This window comes from Pseudorasbora parva, chromosome 4 (assembly GCF_024679245.1).
Source record: "Pseudorasbora parva isolate DD20220531a chromosome 4, ASM2467924v1, whole genome shotgun sequence".
In the NCBI taxonomy this organism is placed as follows: Eukaryota; Metazoa; Chordata; class Actinopteri; order Cypriniformes; family Gobionidae; genus Pseudorasbora; species Pseudorasbora parva.
Window position 1 is genome coordinate 47776639 of NC_090175.1, and position 19497 is coordinate 47796135.

Sequence of the window (19497 nt, forward strand, 5' to 3'; positions counted from 1 at the left end):
CTATTTTCAGGCAGTGGTAGGAAATTATTTTTCATATTGCTAGTCGTGAAAACTGTAGCTTAATCATGAAATTACATTTCTCGAATTGCATTTCAATATTTTTGTGCCCTATGGTAAGTTAGCTATAATAATGGTGATAGCTCGCTTATATCTAGTAGAATTGGGTCAAAGCATTGCCATGACCTGGATTTTAGGATGGCCAAAACTATCTACTTCAAACATGTCTGTTTTGATTTGCCAGGCTCTGGTGAATGACATCCACACCGTCCAACCAAGTCTGAACGGCATCAATGAGGTGGGACTGGCCTTGAAGAGGGAAGCTGAGGCACCGTTTGCCATCAAAATACAGAAGATGCTTGATGAGCTCAATGCTCAGTGGGAGCTCATTTGCAAACAGGTAATTAACATGCCACATGGGCTTACGGCACATTATACTAATTAATTACGAAGTAAGGTACAATTTAGTCATCTCAAAAAAGCCCTTGCCTAACATTTTAGGACCTAGTCAAACTTTTTGATGTTATTAGAGCATTACCTGGAGTTTCAGGTAGACATTAAAACAAAAAATGAACTGTGTTGTGTTGTGGCTGGTTTTCAGGCTTATGCAAAGAAATCAGCCCTGAGAGGAGGGCTGGACATGACGGTGAGTTTGAGGAAGGAGATGCAGGAAATGCAGGAGTGGATCACTCAGGCGGAGGAAGAGTACCTGGAACGAGACTTCCAGTACAAAACACCTGAGGAGCTTCATAAGGCTGTGGAGGAGCTGAAGGTTTGTTCTTCAGTGGAAAATTCTGTTCCTCCGAAAACATAATCGTATGTGATGTCTTGCTTAAAGTCTTCATGAAATCAAAAGTGACCCTATTTACTTTGTTAGCACATATTACATGTCTTAGGGTGAACAATTAATCAGTGCAAGTTAATACACAGAAAATAATTGATTGACGTGGAAATCTTTAATCAAAATCTGAAAAGTACCTTCTGGTCTGGAAACGGCGTTCCTTCTCAGATGATGTCAGTTTGACAGCTTAGGTTTTAAAATGCATAACCACTCCCCTCCATCGATTAGTCTGCTATGAGTGATCAATGGAGAGGAGGAGCACTGAAGTCAAACTCTGCTCTCTATTCAATATTCCGCTTCACTTGGATAATACGTTACAACGCTGAAGAAAACTCATTTGCTACTTTCAGTTCACTGAGACTTTAAGTATAACAATCTGGATAGAGTATAGAATCTGGAAAAGAAAACATGAACGGTTGTTGAAATGCAATAAAAGCTAAAATTGTTAATTAAAATGGATATTAGTAGTTTAGATCATTTGGTTTTTGTAGACATTATTATGATTAGAGACTACATATTATTTTATAATATGTAGACATTATAAAAATTGTAGACATGAATAGATAAATAGATACATAATCTAAGGGTATATAGGGTAATTTTGCTTAGGGGAAAAATAAAAGTGGTCTCGTTAGATTCGGGACTTCATGCCAAGTCGTATGATATCCAAATTTACCATATCGGCCATTTTGGCTGTCAGTGTGCTAAAATGCTGTATTTTATGAACACATGAACGGATTGTTACAAAACTCGGTAGTGGTCATCAGCACAATGCCGTGGAGGAGCCTGAGAAGTTTCAAAACAGCGCACCCTAGTGGATAATTTTTTTTTTTTTATCAAATGCTTATAACTGGGTTTGATTGAACTTCTTTTCATGGGAGTAACTTTTTGTGGCTCCTGAATCCTTGCAGAGTCCAGTGACACCAGACTTTCCAGGTTACGACATATGGATTGTGCAGCGTTGTAATCAAGCAATTATAGCTGATATCTTCAACACTGCTAGTCATTTCGATAGCTATGTGCCAATGCCCAATTCTCTAAATATTGGTAGTATGGGGGAGTAAAATGCAATCAAAGTCAGGTGTCAGTCTTTTTTTTTTTTTTTGTCATATAAATGTCTATAAATTCGATATTTTCACCAAAATTGACGCACACATGTATGGGCTCACTCTGAGGACACATACAAAAATGTAGGATTGTGCTGCTTGGTGGCACTATAATAGAACAAAACATCAAATTCCCATAGACTTCAATGCATTTTTCAGCCTTTTTGCCTAAAATCATCCTAAAATTTTAAAAAGTTGAATTGTTCATTGTTGCAGTTGGTCTGACACTCCCAGCCATTTTGGCTTGGCTTGTCTTCTTTGTGTTTGGCCCCGGTAATGGCTGCTTGTTTATTCTTGTTACTGTTCAAGAGAAACATACACGTATACATGCATACATACAGCTATATATATATATATATATATATATATATATATATATTTATATATATATATATATATATATATATATATATATATATATAAATATATATATATATATATACAGTCTTGTTCAAAATAATAGCAGTACAATGTGACTAACCAGAATAATCAAGGTTTTTAGTATATTTTTTATTGCTACGTGGCAAACAAGTTACCAGTAGGTTCAGTAGATTGTCAGAAAACAAACAAGACCCAGCATTCATGATATGCACGCTCTTAAGGCTGTGCAATTGGGCAATTAGTTGAAAGGGGTGTGTTCAAAAAAATAGCAGTGTCTACCTTTGACTGTACAAACTCAAAACTATTTTGTACAAACATTTTTTTTTTCTGGGATTTAGCAATCCTGTGAATCACTAAACTAATATTTAGTTGTATGACCACAGTTTTTTAAAACTGCTTGACATCTGTGTGGCATGGAGTCAACCAACTTGTGGCACCTCTCAGATGTTATTCCACTCCATGATTCTTTAACAAACATTCCACAATTCATTCACATTTCTTGGTTTTGCTTCAGAAACAGCATTTTTGATATCACCCCACAAGTTCTCATTTGGATTAAGGTCTGGAGATTGGGCTGGCCACTCCATAACATTAATTTTGTTGGTTTGGAACCAAGACTTTGCCCGTTTACTAGTGTGTTTTGGGTCATTGTCTTGTTGAAACAACCGTTTCAAGGGCATGTCCTCTTCAGCATAGGGCAACATGACCTCTTCAAGTATTTTAACATATGCAAACTGATCCATGATCCCTGGTATGCGATAAATAGGCCCAACACCATAGTAGGAGAAACATGCCCATATCATGATGCTTGCACCTCCATGCTTCACTGTCTTCACTGTGTACTTTGGCTTGAATTCAGAGTTTGGGGTTAGTCTCACAAACTGCCTGTGGCCCTTGGACCCAAAAAGAACAATTTTACTCTCATCAGTCCACAAAATGTTCCTCCATTTCTCTTTAGGCCAGTTGATGTGTTCTTTGGCAAATTGTAACCTCTTCTGCACATGCCTTTTTTTAACAGAGGGACTTTGCGGGGGATTCTTGAAAATAGATTAGCTTCACACAGACGTCTTCTAACTGTCACAGTACTTACAGGTAACTCCAGACTGTCTTTGATCATCCTGGAGGTGATCATTGGCTGAGCCTTTGCCATTCTGGTTATTCTTCTATCCATTTTGATGGTTGTCTTCCGTTTTCTTCCACGTCTCTCTGGTTTTGCTCTCCATTTTAAGGCATTGGAGATCATTTTAGCTGAACAGCCTATCATTTTTTGCACCTCTTTATAGGTTTTCCCCTCTCTAATCAACTTTTTAATCAAAGTACGCTGTTCTTCTGAACAATGTCTTGAACGACCCATTTTCCTCAGCTTTCAAATGCATGTTCAACAAGTGTTGGCTTCATCCTTAAATAGGGGCCACCTGATTCACACCTGTTTCTTCACAAAATTGATGACCTCAGTGATTGAATGCCACACTGCTATTTTTTTGAACACACCCCTTTCAACTAATTCAACTAATTGCCCAATTGCACAGCCTTAAGAGCGTGCATATCATGAATGCTGGGTCTCGTTTGTTTTCTGAGAATCTACTGAACCTACTGGTAACTTGTTTGCCACGTAGCAATAAAAAATATACTAAAAACCTTGATTATTCTGGTTAGTCACATTGTACTGCTATTATTTTGAACAAGACTGTATATATATATATATATTAAAAACATTTTATTTCTACAAAGAATTAAATATGAGTTTGATTAATTGTTAAGTTTGACATTTTTATTTGTAATTGGTGTTTAATTGTAAATACCATCAGACCACTGAGGTGGAACAACATTTTGAGGAGGAGACTGTGTTTTTCTACTTTTCATGCTCTGTTAATTTTATGTTTGATTATAGCTTATCTAACACATCTAAACTCAAGAGAGAACATGGGATTTGTGCCTTTATTTCTTTTAAGATCAGTCTAGGGACTAATTGTACCCCATTCATTGAAAGTGTCAAGACATCAAAGTTTAAAGAAAAGCATGTTGTACTGAGAATAATGTGTCAGAGAAGCTCCCCAGACCATTTTCATGATAGCAGAAAACTGAGAGCTAGACAATGGAGATATGTTAATTTCCTAACAGGTGCTCTCCCGGTTCACGGATGCATTTCCCCTCCATGTGTTCCTGTTGTTTTTTGTTTTTTATGAAGCAAATGGGGCAAACTTCCCAAGTTCAGCAATGAACAATAGGGATCTTTCTCTCTTGTATTTTCTTTGCTCCAGTGCCAAGCTTAGCTTAACACTGCAAACAGAGGCTTAAGAGATTGCTGATGTTCACTAACCTAGGTGGATACATCTGAATGCTCTCATAATCTCCTCTCCTCTCTCCCACTCAGCGGGCTCAAGAGGAAGTCCATCAAAAGGAAACAAAGGTGAAGCTACTGACGGATAAAGTCACCAATTTCATTTCAAAGGCTCCTCCCGTGGCCCATGATGCCCTGAAGGCAGAATTGGATGTTTTGACTTCTAACTACCAGCGACTGTGCAGCCGACTCGATGGAAAATGCAAGACTTTAGAGGTGAGCTTGATATTGTGCCAGTGATTGGGTTGCGCTCAGGAGTCAGATAGTGTCTAGTTCATTGACATTTATTCATTTGGCAGACGCTTTCATCCAAAGCAACTTAAAGTCCTTTTAAGGTTTATATTTTATCAGTGTCTGTGTGTGTTCCCTGGGAATCAATCCCGTGACTTTGATGTTGCTTGCACCAGGCTCTTTCAGTTCAAACCACTAGCGTGGTTCTTCTAACCTTTGATCAAATTCTCAGGACACGGGCCCAATGTGATATGTTTGATTAACCACACGTATCTCTCCATTTCCTTTGGCTGTTCTAGGAGGTGTGGGCATGCTGGTGTGAGCTGCTATCTTATTTAGAGTTGGAGAATGCCTGGATGGACTTACTGGAGAAGAAACTTGATGAAACAGAAAGCCTTCAAGGAGGTGTAGAGGAAATAGAAGAAGCTTTGACTGTGAGTGCTTAAAATCATGAGACTGTTTCCTAAAACAGTTCACTATATTAAAAGAATATAGTTTTTGATCTGGTCCTCACATGAGAATATCATGTGGCTTCAGAAACTTGGAATATTGTGCACGAGTCATATCGCTTGTTTGTCCTTTTTATGACCTGACAGTATGCGGTAACTGTCAACCATTGTTGTTAAAAGAGCTGCAAAAATAAATGTATTTTTGTGTCACACTGGAAAAATAAGACCATATAGGTTTAGATATGACATGAAGGTGAGTAAATGATGACACAAGTTTCATTTTGGGTTAGTGTTTGACTTGAAAAGGTCACTCTGTCCCTGAGTAAAGTTTTGTTGAGGTTGTTCTTTTATAGAGCAGGAGACTGACTTAAATGCCATTTTCATTGGAGTTTCCACTTTGTCTTTTCCACAGTTTCTTCTGAAAAATTGATAAAAAGCTAACAATTCATTAAATTGACTGAAAATTGTAAATAAATCAAATTAAAATGAAAAAATAATCTAGATCTAAATAAAACCGAAATTACTATATAGATTTAAATATATATATATAAATTTGTATATTAATATAATTAATAAAATCTTGGTTTGTAAAGAGACTTTAGGGGGTTCATGAGAAAAAAAAGCTAATAATTTAATCAAATGGAAAATTATAATTAATCAATGGGCATGTCATTGACATCATTTCAAATAAACACGGTATACATTTATATTGCAAGTTATGCAGCCCTGTATATAAAGAATAAAAAATAATTAAATATTCTATTGCTTATCTGAATTTCATATGACCATTTACAAACATCAGAGAACTTATGAACATATAAATGTTTTTAAATGATGAAAATATTTGTGTAAATTCTCAGGGATTACTTCAACTAAATATTTTACATCTAAGGGTTTGGCTGACAAATAAGTTTGGGAACCTCTGGTCTAGGCATGCAAGATTACCAAGGGGTCTTTTACTAAGGAGACTGAGAAGGGAAATTGAGAAGTTGGAGATTTTAGCTAAACATTTAGTGATTTAACAGACATGTCTATTATAAAACTACTTGAAAAATGGGTAATGCTACCGGAACAGACTCCATTTGCTGCCTAGGAGAATATTTGAGATATTAAATAGATCTCATTTGTGATTTTTCTTTACTACTAGCTAATACATGCACTGATGATGATAAAATAGTTATACCAAAAAATGGATCTTGTGTCATCACCATGGAAATCATCTTTTATTGAGTTTTATATTGAAAACGACATCTAAATCATTGGTATTAAAGTGTTTTCTCATTTCCTCCAGTCCTTGGACACAATGATTAGAGAGCATCCTGAATATAACCGCAACCAGATCCGCGAATTAGCTCAGACCCTTATGGATGGCAGAGTCCTCGATGAGCTCATACACAAGAAAGTGGACGACTACAACACACGCTGGGATGAATTAATGCAAAGGGTAGGAACTTAAAATGATTCAGTGGTATTGCTGCAGCTTAAAATGTACTGTAAGTATATTCATTGGATTTTCTCATACCTTGATTCACTTCCACTTTCGGATGTCAATAACAGGCTTTACAAAGGAGACAGCAGCTGGAGAAGAGCCTGCAGTGGGCCCAGGAGAACGACAAAACCCTACGCCTTATTCAGGACTCTCTGAACACCACTGACCGACATCTGACTGCTTACATTGCGGATGGCATAGATGCTGCACAGATACCTCAGGAGGCACAGGTATTCATATTGTCACATTTGAGACAAATAAATATAATTTATTTATCTTTTTTATCATCCTCTATCTATCCATCCAATGATAATGTAGTGATCACAATATTATTATCTCATTTAACAGAAAATTCAGACTGAGTTGAATGGTCATGAGACGACTCTTGATGATATGAAGAAAAAGGCTGTAGAGGTTGACGCATCAGAGAAAGTGATTGCAGAAATTGATGCAACATATGTAAGAGTTACAGTTCATATAATTTTAAAAGTAGCTCAATTAGGAAGAACAAAACTGCATTTATACATTCATCAAATAAAAAGTAATTAAATACCTGTTAACAAATGCCCTTTTTTTCTGACTGTTCAGGATAAACTATTCCAAGTGAAAGGCAAGTTCCGGCTTTTCCAAAAGCCAGCCAACTTTGATCAGCGGTTGAGGGAATGCGAGCGAGTGCTAGAGGAGGTGAAAGGGAAGCTGGGAGTGCTGAGTATTCGGAGTGTGGAGCAGGAGGTCGTACAGTCACAGTTGGAGCAGTGCATGGTAAGTAGTGCATGGTGCTTGCGTTTTAAAGGGTTACTTCAGCGATTAGCATATGGCTTTGTATCAGTAGAAACCCTAGAGTATTTTCGAATGATCGTGCTTCCCCCTTAGTTTCACATTTCTACTACATTAATGACCAAGTTTAAATACAGATACATCTTCCTAGAGCTGAAGTACCCCTTTAAATGCTTTTATCCCAATTTTTTTATTAATTTATTTCCTTTTCTAATTCCCCCATGTAGAAGTTCTATAAGAATCTGAGTGAAGTGAAATCGGAGGTGGAGACGGTGATAAAGACGGGAAGACAGATTGTGCAGAAGCAGCAGACAGAGCAACCCAAGGAGCTGGACGACAGGCTGACGGCTCTCAAATTTGCATATAATGATTTGGGTTCACAGGTAAGCAACGCTAAATGTCAGACATGTACACATTTGAACACCAACACATAGTATATTGATGCTATTTTTCATTTAAGAATAATAGTAATGTCATCAATATGGTTTGAGCTTGTTTCCGCCACAGAATAAAACATTATAAAATATCATTGCGACTTTTTATATAAATGATACATAATGAAACAAAAACTGAATTTATAACTCACAATTGTAACTTTATATCTCTTAATTCTGCCTTTACAGTATAACTCCCAATTCTGTCTTTATATCTCGCATTTCGGACTTAATAACTCACAATTTTGACTATTTACCACGAAATTCTGACTATATCTAGCGCTTATGACTTTGTTTGTCACAATTCTGACTTTATAACTCACAATTGCAACCTTATATCACATAATTCTGAGAAAAAAATATGTAAACTCGCAATTGTGAGAAAAAAAAAGTCATAATTGTGAGATGATTTAAAAAAAAAAAAAATTTTTTTTTTTTTTTATTCTGTTGCGGAAACAAGCTTCCAATACATCAAAACCTTTACACATTACACAAAGTATGGGAATTGAAAAGTATAATTTGTAGATTATTATTTACACTACTGTTAAAAAAATTAGGGCCAGTAAGATTTTATTTTTATTTTTTAGAAATTAATAATTTTATAGTCATTTATGGTATGTGTGAATAAGAACTGTCTTTGAAAAATATATTGATAGCGTTTCCATACATGCTAATCACTTCTTGGCAGATTTTCCTTTACAATCTGCTCCAACTCATCCATTTAGAAAATGTCTGTAAACCTTTTGAGTTTTCAATGATTGGTCAGATCATCTCATTTGTCTGTGCGCAGGTAACAGAAGGAAAGCAGGAACTGGAGAAGATTTTAAAGTTATTAAGGAAGTTTAGGAAGGAGGTAAATGGTCTGACGGAATGGCTAGCAACTACTGACGAGGAACTGACGCGCCGGTCTTCGGTGGAAGGAATGCCAAGCGATTTGGAAGCAGAGTTGGCTTGGGCCAAGGTGATTGAACATACAACGGGTATAATTTCAGCAGCATTGTTTACATGTTAAAGAGTTCACTAGACATTAAAGGAATAATTCTTCCAAACAATGACAGTTCTTTTATCACGTTCTTATCTCCATGTTCTTCCAAACCCATTAGCTGTAGTAGATCAATTCTATTTCTGGTCATTTTTGAGTTAACTTTTAACTTGATGAAAAATGTTAAACCAAACTTAAAATGTTTAAAATGTGGTTATCAAGAAGGTATGTGTTATTTAAAGACATATTACTCCCCGTTTGAAATGAAAAACAACCATTGTCTTTACCACCCAGGCGACGCAGGAGGACACTGAGCGTCATAAGCCACAGCTGAAACTAGTGAGGGAGTTGGCACAGACCCTGAAGGGTTTACTTCGTAGCCAGGAGAACCTGATTGATGACAAGGTCAGTCTGCTCAACTGCAACTGGATCGCGGTGACGTCACGGAGCGAACAGTGGCTGAATCTCCTGCTGGTGAGCAACCGTTCATAGCAACCGTCTGACCCTGTTCTGAGTCATTTCATTCTAGGCAAAATATTTCTTGTGCTAAATATGCCGTACAAGGCTAAATTCATTTCCTTTCAATTTCACATCTCCATATTGTTCCGTTAAATCCAGACGGCGATTTCTGGGGGCGGCAATAATGTTATGAAACTGTTAAGCACATTTATCTCCTGCTCTTCTTTATTACCTTCTCAGCTACTTGCTTTCCCCCATCATTTATCTCATCTTTTATGTCTTTGACTGCATTTTCTTCTTGCTCTACATTGTAAATAACTCTATAAATATCTTCGGGACAATACATCAACAGATGAGGCTTGGCCTCGAAGGTATAACGAAACGATTAAAGAAATGGTTCACCCAAAAATGACAATTCTGTTATTGTTTTCTAAGCCACATGCCATTCTAAACCTGTATGACTTGCTTTCTTCCATGTAACACAAAAGGAGAACATTTGTGGATTTTGCTCTTTTCCATGCAGTTGAAGAGAGATTGGTGTTCTGAACCAATAAGTCTTTTGAAGGACAGCATTTTTTTCACACACACAAAAAAAAACACCATAGAAGCATTATAAAAATAAAAATAAAAGATTCATGAAAGTGGCAAATGCGACTTTGCACTGTATTTTACTATAGTTATTACTGAGAAGGGCATAGAAAATTGTTGTTCTGTTGTGTCCAATGACAGAAAGAAAGTCATACAGGTTTGGAACAACAGAACAGTTGAGTGTATAATGACAGAATGTTAATTTTTGGGTGAACCATTACTTTAACTCAATAAAACATTTAAAAACCCTCTTCTTCACATATTTCCTTGTGCTATCCACTGAAGCCAAATGTAAATGCAACTCTTCATCTGTCACTCAGGATTATCAGAGTCAAATGAAAACACTTGAGCAGAATATTTCTCAGATCAACACCTGGATGGATCGTGCTGAAGAAACATTGGACGAGATGGACAGCCAGGGCTGCATCGAGCACGTCATAAAGGTCTGACAGACTTTCACAATGAGATGCTGCACTTTAAAACCAACTCTTCTCCATTATTGAGGACTAGGGATTGTTTTATGCAGCCATACTTTTGTATCAAATTAAATAAACAGTTATCCATCTTTCTGCGGTAGTAATGTTTTGATGGCTCATTAATTGGAAGCAATTTGCAGCAAATAAAACTCTAGATTAGGCCATTAGGGAGAACAAAACCGGCAGACAATCTTTTTTTTATTTATAAATTGACCATTTCTGTTGCCATCTATAAAGTAAATATAATTATCTTTTACATAAAACTACCAAAATATTTATATTTGTACATTTTGTTTTGTTTTTTGCATTTTGAAGTTTTAGAAAGTTTACATGTACACATTGTGGTTTTGTTTTTCATATGTATTTTTGAGTAAAACAAGATATTGAACAGAATGTAGGGCAGGCCTTGATTTATTAACTTTTTTCAACTGGGAATTGATTGAATATATATAGTACATGTATTCGAAATGTAGCACACATAATTGATGTGTTCTTATTTTCGGGGTTTTATTTCAGGGATTGCGGATAGAGCTGGAGGAGATGAAGGGGAAGGTTGAAGCGGTGCAGGTTCTGGCGGAGGACCTTATTAAGAACAGAGGGGAACACTGTAAAGCTCAGGTGAAACCGAAGCTAGAACAGCTCAACCAGCGCTTTGACATCGTCGCAAAGAGGATTTTAATGGGACAGGTAGTCTTATGAAATATATGTATACATATAGAACAGATATTTAGGGTACCTTTAAATCTGATATCTCTCTCTTTGTTGATCTTAAAATTGTCATTAGCTACGTTTACATTGACACTTTTTGCTTCAATCTGAATGAATTCATTCCAAACGTAGTGTTTACATGAACTCAATAAATCAAGCGATCGGATTGTGCGCATTTATATGTCACAAGCTTCTGAATCGGATTTAATCTTTTTGAGATTCCGGCTGTTGTTGCATACTAACCATCCTCCTTTTCTTTGTTTTAATAAGCAGACTTAATATTTATCCATTTCATGTCCTTATTGGGAGACGGCGCACATATGAACCGCCTAAACCAGTCGAATGTGTATGGGTGACCGAAACAGGGACTGGTGGGAGTTTTTCCTGCCCTTCTTCACAGATGATGAGTGGAAAGATAATTTTAGATTGACAGGACATTCATTCATGACACTTTATTCAAAAGGAAGAACAGCCCGTTCTGCGCATAATGCTATTTCTACATCACTGCACATGCACAGTACTACGATCAAGTGTTTACATGTCCTATCGTTTGGATTACAAAAGGAATAAACCACCCCTTACAATCCGAATTAAATTTGAATCAGATCCGGCCAATTCATTCCAATTGACGTGGTTACACGTGACTTTTTTATTCCGATTGTGCTTCTAGTCCGATTACAATCAGATTATAAGGGTCCATGTAAATGCAGCTAGTAACATTGTCTTATTGTACCACTTAGAAAATAGATTTGTTTTAGCCTTTTTGTATGTTTTTCCATCATATTTTTTTCCAGGCCTCCTCTCAAGAGTTAGACGAGTACCACAGACAGGCTAATATATGGCTCCAGGTGCTGGACGAGGAGATTAAATTAGGTGAAAGTCTAAAAGAGGACGATTTCCTGGAGGATGCGGTAAGAAAATACTCTCAGCTGTTTCTTTGGCTAAAATTAATTTCAGTCATTGGAACCGCACAGGCAGCAAAAGGCTGAAACAGCCTCCGAGCTTGTGCGTAAAGATCTCATGACAAGAAAGATAATGAGTTTCAGGGAATGGATCTGGTTCATGAGTAACAAATGCTGGCAAAGTACATCATGCATTGCTTGGCTGCAAATTGTCTGACAGACAAGACAGACAAGACAGACAGACAGACAGACAGACAGAGAGATTTTACATTTAATTAGATCTTTTTCTGTGCTTGTTCTTTCACAGGGCATAGATGAGGATGCTCTAAATGAACTGTTTTTAAAAGGAGAAAGTCTCCTCAAGAGAACTCCTCCTGGGGAAAAAAGAGAGTCCATCCGTGAGAAGCACAACCTTCTCCATGACAAATATGACACTCTAAAGGTAATTATTGAGCACGTTGACTCGTGTCAAGTACACATTTTATTTGAAAATAAGGCCATGAGAATACATTTACAAGCTCTTGACATTAGGCTCATAGCATGTCATTGATTTGTGTGTGTCCAAGGACAGCTGCATCAAATATAATATAACTCAAGCATTCTGCATTAGTTCAGGCAGGCCACACGTAGCTTAAGTTCAGTCTGCCTGCTTGGCTGCTTCCGCTGCACGTTGCTTTGCAACCCACCTCCCCCCCAGCTCCTCCTTAAACTGTGTTTAACTTAATCAATGTCATTCTATTGTCATTGAGGCATGCTTTGTTCTGAATGGGGGATTAACGCTGCCCTCACAGTTTAATAAAATGGGAGGTTGTCCCCAGTAGCTGCTGCATGAAAAGTGTTGGGAATTTAGAACAGAGCCATATCGCCAAATGTAAATTTAGCAAAATATGCCAATAAAAAGTTGACTAAAAGTTTGTCTAGGGTGGTTTTGACTGAGGGGACCTGACTAAACTGGCCATACAATGTAATTCTGTAGTAATGCAAAAGCACTTAGATGTCAGGTTGATTACACATTACAAAAAGTGTCTTAATTTTTTTTTTTTTTTTTTCAGGAAAGCTTTCTTAAAATAAGATTTTTATTTAAACATTATATTATACATTTAGTTAATTTTTCTTCCCCATTAAAAAAATAATTATCTTGGTTTAAGCAAAAATTTTACACTTTTTTTTTATATTGGATATCAGTCTTTTATTGGTCCTGAAACAACATACTTATCATCACCTGATCAGATTTTACGGTTAGGTATTTGAAATTTTTCCTAAATGAGATACTGCACTAGTGAATAATTGTGAGCTCAGTGTTAGGTCGAACTCCTGTATTATTATTCAAGTCAGAGACAAGGTTAAAAAGGGGCTTGTTTATATCAACCTATGGAGGTTTTGGGCTATGGTTGGTGTGTTAAACTTTGGTAAATCATGTTTTGCTTGGTGACAAACTTGTGGACATCCTGTATAAATGTATTGAGAATAATATACTATATTTTATATATACTTAATATACTACTGTGTATATATACATACACATATATATATAATATGTTGTTGTTTGTTTTGCGTTCATAGAATCTGAGAGCCCTGAGAAAGAAGAAGGCCCTTGCTCTTGCCCCGCAGTGGTATCAGTTCTGTAAGAAAACAGATGACATGATGCAGTGGCTGGACAAAATTGAGAAGAACGTAGCAGAGCTTCCAGATCCCCCTGAGGAGCCGAGAGTGAAAGTGAGAGTCTGCACTGTGTACACTACGGGTCTTAATTAATATGTATCTTATATTTAACTATCTTCAAAGTAGCCTTTTCACAGTTTTCCTCACCAGGGATGTTTTTAAACAGTATAGAGGGACTTGCTATGTTGTTTTTTTTAAGTCCCTTTGCTTACATCTTACCCAGTTTAATATTTTAGGACTGTACACTAAAAGAGTTGGATGTTTTCCATCAGGCAGTTGGATCTGAGATTGAACATCAGCGTCCAAAGTTAGAGGACTTGCGTGGACTGGGCCGCTTGCTTTCAGAGGGCGGAGCTGCCAAATTAGTTGAGCCCCGCCTCCTCCCTGTCAATAAACGCTGGGCGGAGCTGGACGTTAAATTCACTCAAGTCCGCCACAAAAGTGTAAGTCTGCTCTCAGTGGTTAAAAATGCATTTTTTAAATATTGACGTGTTGGGGGAAATTGCCTGTGGTAAGTATGTACTGTAATGTACAGATCCCCTAAAGTCAGGAAGCATGTAGGTATGCAATATGCAAAATGGCAATGCATTTCAGTATTTAAATTGACTTTTGCTTTACCATGTGTGCAATATTTGTAGCAAAATTATCTTTTAAATTAACATTTGAAATTTCCTATTTCCTACACTAGTTTTAACATATAATTTAAACATATATTTTAAAGCTGTCATGAACTGGCTTTTTTTATACTGTTGTCTGAGGTCAACTAATGACGTTTGTGTGGTTTTTACATTCCAAAACATCATAACTAATAAGTAATAGGCTATTTTCTACACTGGTTATGAAGCTCTCTCCTGAACGCTAGGTTTTGTTGGGCGTGCCGCACTGGAGACTTGGAAGTAAACGCCCATGGCTAGGATTGTATAATATAAATATTGCATATTTAAGGAGCTTCAGCTCCCCTATCAGTTAACTTTCAATTGTTTTGAAAGTGGCAACCGGAATGATTTTCTCAATCACAGGGCTTATAAACGTATTTATCAAACAAACACAACTATTTATTTCATATTCACCCGCGATTGATTGGAATATTATTTTTGCATTACTTGGCCCGCCCGATCGGTGGATATAAGCATGAACTGCGTGCCTACACACACACACACACACACACACACACACACACACGTGTGTGCGTTCGTTCTTCAAATGTCAATTCAAGAGAGTAAACAGCACAGTTTGAGAAAGGAATATTTCATTATTTTGGATTCACCGGCCTGTCGACGGGCTTACGTTTTGGTAGCCCATCTGGAAAACACATTAACCCGGGACGTTGGGCTTTAAGAGTCCTGGCCCATACATGCCAGAGTCTGGCCCTTAGTCTCAATGAACAAAGAAATAAAGTATTCTCCAGCCTGTGACAGCATGCTAAAGGTATGTTCTGTCAGACACGTACACATAATCAAAACGATATGTAACAATCCAATACTATCACATATAAAAAACACATTTTACTCACATTAGTGTGCTGCACCATTCCTGTCGGATCGAATATAGAAGGCACCACATTGTGTTTTAATCTTAATATGTCTGCAAATCTAGTCTGAGAATTGTTTACAAACACTTCTGCAGTGAAATGAAGCAAACACGTGTACAATGTCTTCCCCACGTGAGCTGGAACTTCATTAAAAATAAACTAACAAGGATGTTTTCAGCTCTGAATCTTACACGATATTCTTATGTTACTATGACCTTTTATATATCAAAGTTGATTTTCAATTCATGACCCCTTTAAAGCTTTATAAGTTGCAAAATGAAAATGTATTACTGAAATTATTAGATGTGTTTAACATATTTAAGCAGAATATGTTAGAAGAAATGATCATTTAAATGTTGTTTTTCTTAATTGCATTTACACTCAAAGTTAAGATACTTGTGATTTGCATTTTCATTAAATGTCCCGCAATGAATATAGCATAAGAATCAAGTCTCCGCACTGCCTTGATATGGGGATTGACAGGGTGGGGCGGAGACTTGATCGCCTCGGATTGCATTTTCAATTCCATATTGAAATTTGCTACATTCATTGCGGGACATTTAATGAAGTATCTAGTCAAGTATCTTAACTGTGAGTGTAAATGCAATTATAAAAACAACAATTAAGTGATAATTTTGCTACAATTTCTGCTCGAACATGTTAAACACATCTAATATTTTTTGTAATACATTTTATTTTTATTTTGCAACTTAAAAATGTTTAAATGTATATGTTAAAACTAGTGTAGGAAATATTGCTACCCATATGCTTCCATACTAAAGGTACACGGAAGGAAACACATTTTTATCAATGCTTTTTTTTTTTTCTCTCACAAATGTTTTTGTGTTCCACTGATAAACTTTCCGTGTGCTCAAAAAAAGAACACAACTTTTGGGAGTAAACCCATAAGCATTGACAAAATATTTAAATCAATCTCCATAGTAGTGGACAATCTTTAATGAGAAATTGGGGGAAAAAAACTTTTTTTTTTTAAACATTCATTTTATTGCTCTGCATTGCACAATAACCCTTATAGTCAAATTAAATGAGTCTCATTGTTGTCCATCCTTGAATGTGCAGGAGTTGCAGTTTTTGCTGCAGTGTATCGCTGACAATGAGGCTCTGCTGAACTCTCCTGAGCGTTGGTCTGCAGCATTCATCAACGTTCCTCAACAAGAGAAGTGCCTTAAGGTTATATCATAAACCATGTCTCGTTTCTTTGAATTAATTTTATTAGCCAATGCATTTTTGTGTCCATGAACTGATTCAATCTGTTATTGATTTACTCATTATCTGTACATGAACAATTTGTTTTACTCACACCACTGAAACAGCAGTAAAACTAATACAAATGCTTTAATCTGTTGTGTTACATGTGATTCAGGAGGTTAAAGTGAATCTGGATAAGCTGGAAAGTCCAGTGACGGAGGCTTTGGGCAGGGGAGCCTCTGTTCCTGAGGAGAGTTTACTGGTCCAACTGCTCAGAGCCAACTGGGAAAACCTCAAAAAGCTCTATGATGACAGACTCGCGTAAGGATTATTAGTTTAAAAATTACTTTTTCAAAATGCAGATTAAGTTTAAAACGCTACCTACTGGTTAGTAGAGAAGTCATGCAAAATAATTTGTTACATTTTATACAGCTATGGAAAAAATTAAGAGACTACTTAACATTGATTTCTCAATGTTAAGTGGTCTCTTCATTTTTTGCGGAGCTGTATACCGCTTTTATGGGTACTCAAAGCACTTTAAATATAGAAGGGGGGAATCTCCTAAAGCACCACCAATGTGCAGCATCCACCTGGATGATGCGACGGCAGCCATATTAGGCCAGAACGCTCACCACACACCAGCTGATTGGTGGAGAGGAGAGAGAGTGATGAAGCCAATAAGTATATGGGGATGATTAGGAGGCCATAATGAACAGAGGCTAATTGGCAAATTTGGCCAGGATGCAGGGGACACACCCCTATTCTTTTTCCAAAGGACTTCCTAGGATTTTTTATGACCACAGAGAGTCAGGACACTTTATAACTAAACAATATATGTACACATTAACTTTTTATGCTAATACATTTTTCAGTTTAAATCAGAATATTGAGTTTTACTCTCTTTTCTCTCTTTACTCTCTGAATCACCATTTTTGGTCTACTTGTGCCGCTGTCCAGACGCCTTGAAAAATCGAAGAAATTCAGCGAAGAGCACAAAATGCTTGACGATTGGCTAACAGATGCTGAGAGGACGATTGTGAAGTATGAACAAGACCCCATAAATAATAGAGAACACCTCAAGGTAAACATAAATGTTACAATTGTATCATTACATTGTTATAATATATACAAATTACATTGTGTTTAATACTATGTCAAAGAAATAATTTGGCTGATTATTAACTTACCCTATGGCCAACCAAGATGTATAAGACTTTCTTTCCTCAGCTGAAAAGAAATTTAGGTTTTGGAGGAAAACATTTGCATGGATTTTTATCCATCTAATGCAAGTGAATAGTGCCCAATGTAGACCATTTTTTACAGTACAAAATCCATATTTAGCGTTGGGCACCATTCACTTTTATTAGATGGAAAATCTTTGGCTGAGGAAAGAAAGTAATATAAATCTTTTATAGCCTTGCAGTGTTTTATATTTGGGTGAACTATTCATTTAAATATACTCTTGATAATAAGAATTATTATTTTTAAGAATACAAAATCAATATATACAGGCTTCATAAAAGTATTACCAGATTTTCTAGGCAAACAGTTTTCAGACCATCTATACTGCGACATTCTACTTTCCCAGGAGCTCCAGGGAGAGCTAGAAAAACAGGAAGCAGCAGTGAAGGGGCTCAATGCTCTTGGGACAGATCTGACTCCACAGTGCAGTAAGGACGACAGGGACCACATTAAACAGCAGCTCGCCTCTATCAACTCCCGCTGGGCCAAAGTGTCCAACCAGCTTGCTGAGATCAAGAGACGGTTAGTAAAAATTCAGGACATATTAATGCAGGCTGCTTGTGAGAGAGCTGTGCACGTTTGAATATCTTAGCATAATTCAATTTGAGCAGCAAACACCTACATAATTGCCCTCTTTTGTACTTATTTTGAAGGAATGCATTAATATGGCTGCTGTGTGTTTTAGCTCTGCCGGGGCAAAAATCGTTCTTGCCGAGTTAAATGAAGACATGGGGGAGTTTCAGTCCTGGCTGGATGATGCAGAGGCTGTGGCTGCACTTCCTGTAGAAGCGGGTCACAAGGAGCAGCTCAGTGCAACATTAGAAAAAGTGAAGGTAAAAATCAGTTGCTTAGCCATTAGCTCTGACATGAGGGATAAACATAGCTTTTAGCTCCATATTAAAATTAAAATTTTCCCATGAGGCAAATCACCAAAAAATGAGTCACAAAGAGGAGCAGATAATTAATGTGTGTGTGTGTGTGTATGGAAATCTTCAGGCCCGGGTGGTGGAACTGCCAAGCAGAAAGCAAACTCTTCATCAGATCAACAGCAAGGGCTCATCTCTCCCAACTGATAAAGTCAAACCACTGGAGAAACATCTGAAGGTTATTAACATGCGATGGGCCAAGGTAATTCAAATCATTACTTCCCTGTCTATTTCTTAGTGGCAAATTTATTTGAATGATTGTGTGACCATGGCATGATAAATGCAAGCAGCATTTCTGTTAACGGCCTAGTGAGGACATGACAATTTACAAAAATGTATGTGTGTGTATGTTAAATTAAATGTGTATATGATGAGCACATGTGAAGTGAATATCGTTGATCATCTCCTAACAATGCCACATGTTAAGGGCTTTAGATTAGATGTTAAGCACACAATCAACGTTTTTGGATGCAGCAGGAATAAGGATCTGAGGGACTATAACAAGGGCCAAATAATTACTAATTATCTCTAAAATGGCAAGGCTTGTGGGTTGCTCCTGGTCTGCAGTGGTGAGAACCTACTGACAGTGGATAGAGGAGGAACATACCACAAACTGGCAACAGGATGTTGGGTGCTCAAGGCTCAGTGATGCACGAGGGCAGCAAAGGCTAGGCTTTGTAAATCTTATTTAGCAGTTCAATAATGAGTGTTTTATATTCTTGCATTATGGTAACACGAATTGGGGTCCTTAACTGTTAGGATAGCA

General features: G+C 37.0%; 1 protein-coding gene across 4 annotated transcripts in view; it reads left to right on the plus strand.

The window, feature by feature from the left end:
* The window catches only part of dmd (dystrophin), a 135998-nt gene that overhangs the window by 50914 nt on the left and 65587 nt on the right, over positions 1-19497 (plus strand). For all 4 annotated transcript variants that reach the window (XR_010904784.1, XM_067442048.1, XM_067442047.1 and 1 more), the window contains exons 25-47: positions 242-397; positions 599-769; positions 4700-4882; positions 5197-5331; positions 6638-6790; positions 6904-7065; positions 7184-7294; positions 7424-7597; positions 7840-7995; positions 8837-9007; positions 9323-9502; positions 10396-10518; positions 11068-11238; positions 12054-12170; positions 12469-12603; positions 13725-13877; positions 14096-14266; positions 16435-16545; positions 16739-16884; positions 17521-17644; positions 18152-18327; positions 18491-18638; positions 18802-18933. Coding sequence is in view for 3 of the 4 variants with exons in the window: in XM_067442048.1 (XP_067298149.1) it covers positions 242-397; positions 599-769; positions 4700-4882; positions 5197-5331; positions 6638-6790; positions 6904-7065; positions 7184-7294; positions 7424-7597; positions 7840-7995; positions 8837-9007; positions 9323-9502; positions 10396-10518; positions 11068-11238; positions 12054-12170; positions 12469-12603; positions 13725-13877; positions 14096-14266; positions 16435-16545; positions 16739-16884; positions 17521-17644; positions 18152-18327; positions 18491-18638; positions 18802-18933 (3459 nt within the window). In the remaining variant the exon portion in view is untranslated. The remainder of the gene's footprint in view (positions 1-241; positions 398-598; positions 770-4699; positions 4883-5196; positions 5332-6637; positions 6791-6903; positions 7066-7183; positions 7295-7423; positions 7598-7839; positions 7996-8836; positions 9008-9322; positions 9503-10395; positions 10519-11067; positions 11239-12053; positions 12171-12468; positions 12604-13724; positions 13878-14095; positions 14267-16434; positions 16546-16738; positions 16885-17520; positions 17645-18151; positions 18328-18490; positions 18639-18801; positions 18934-19497) is intronic.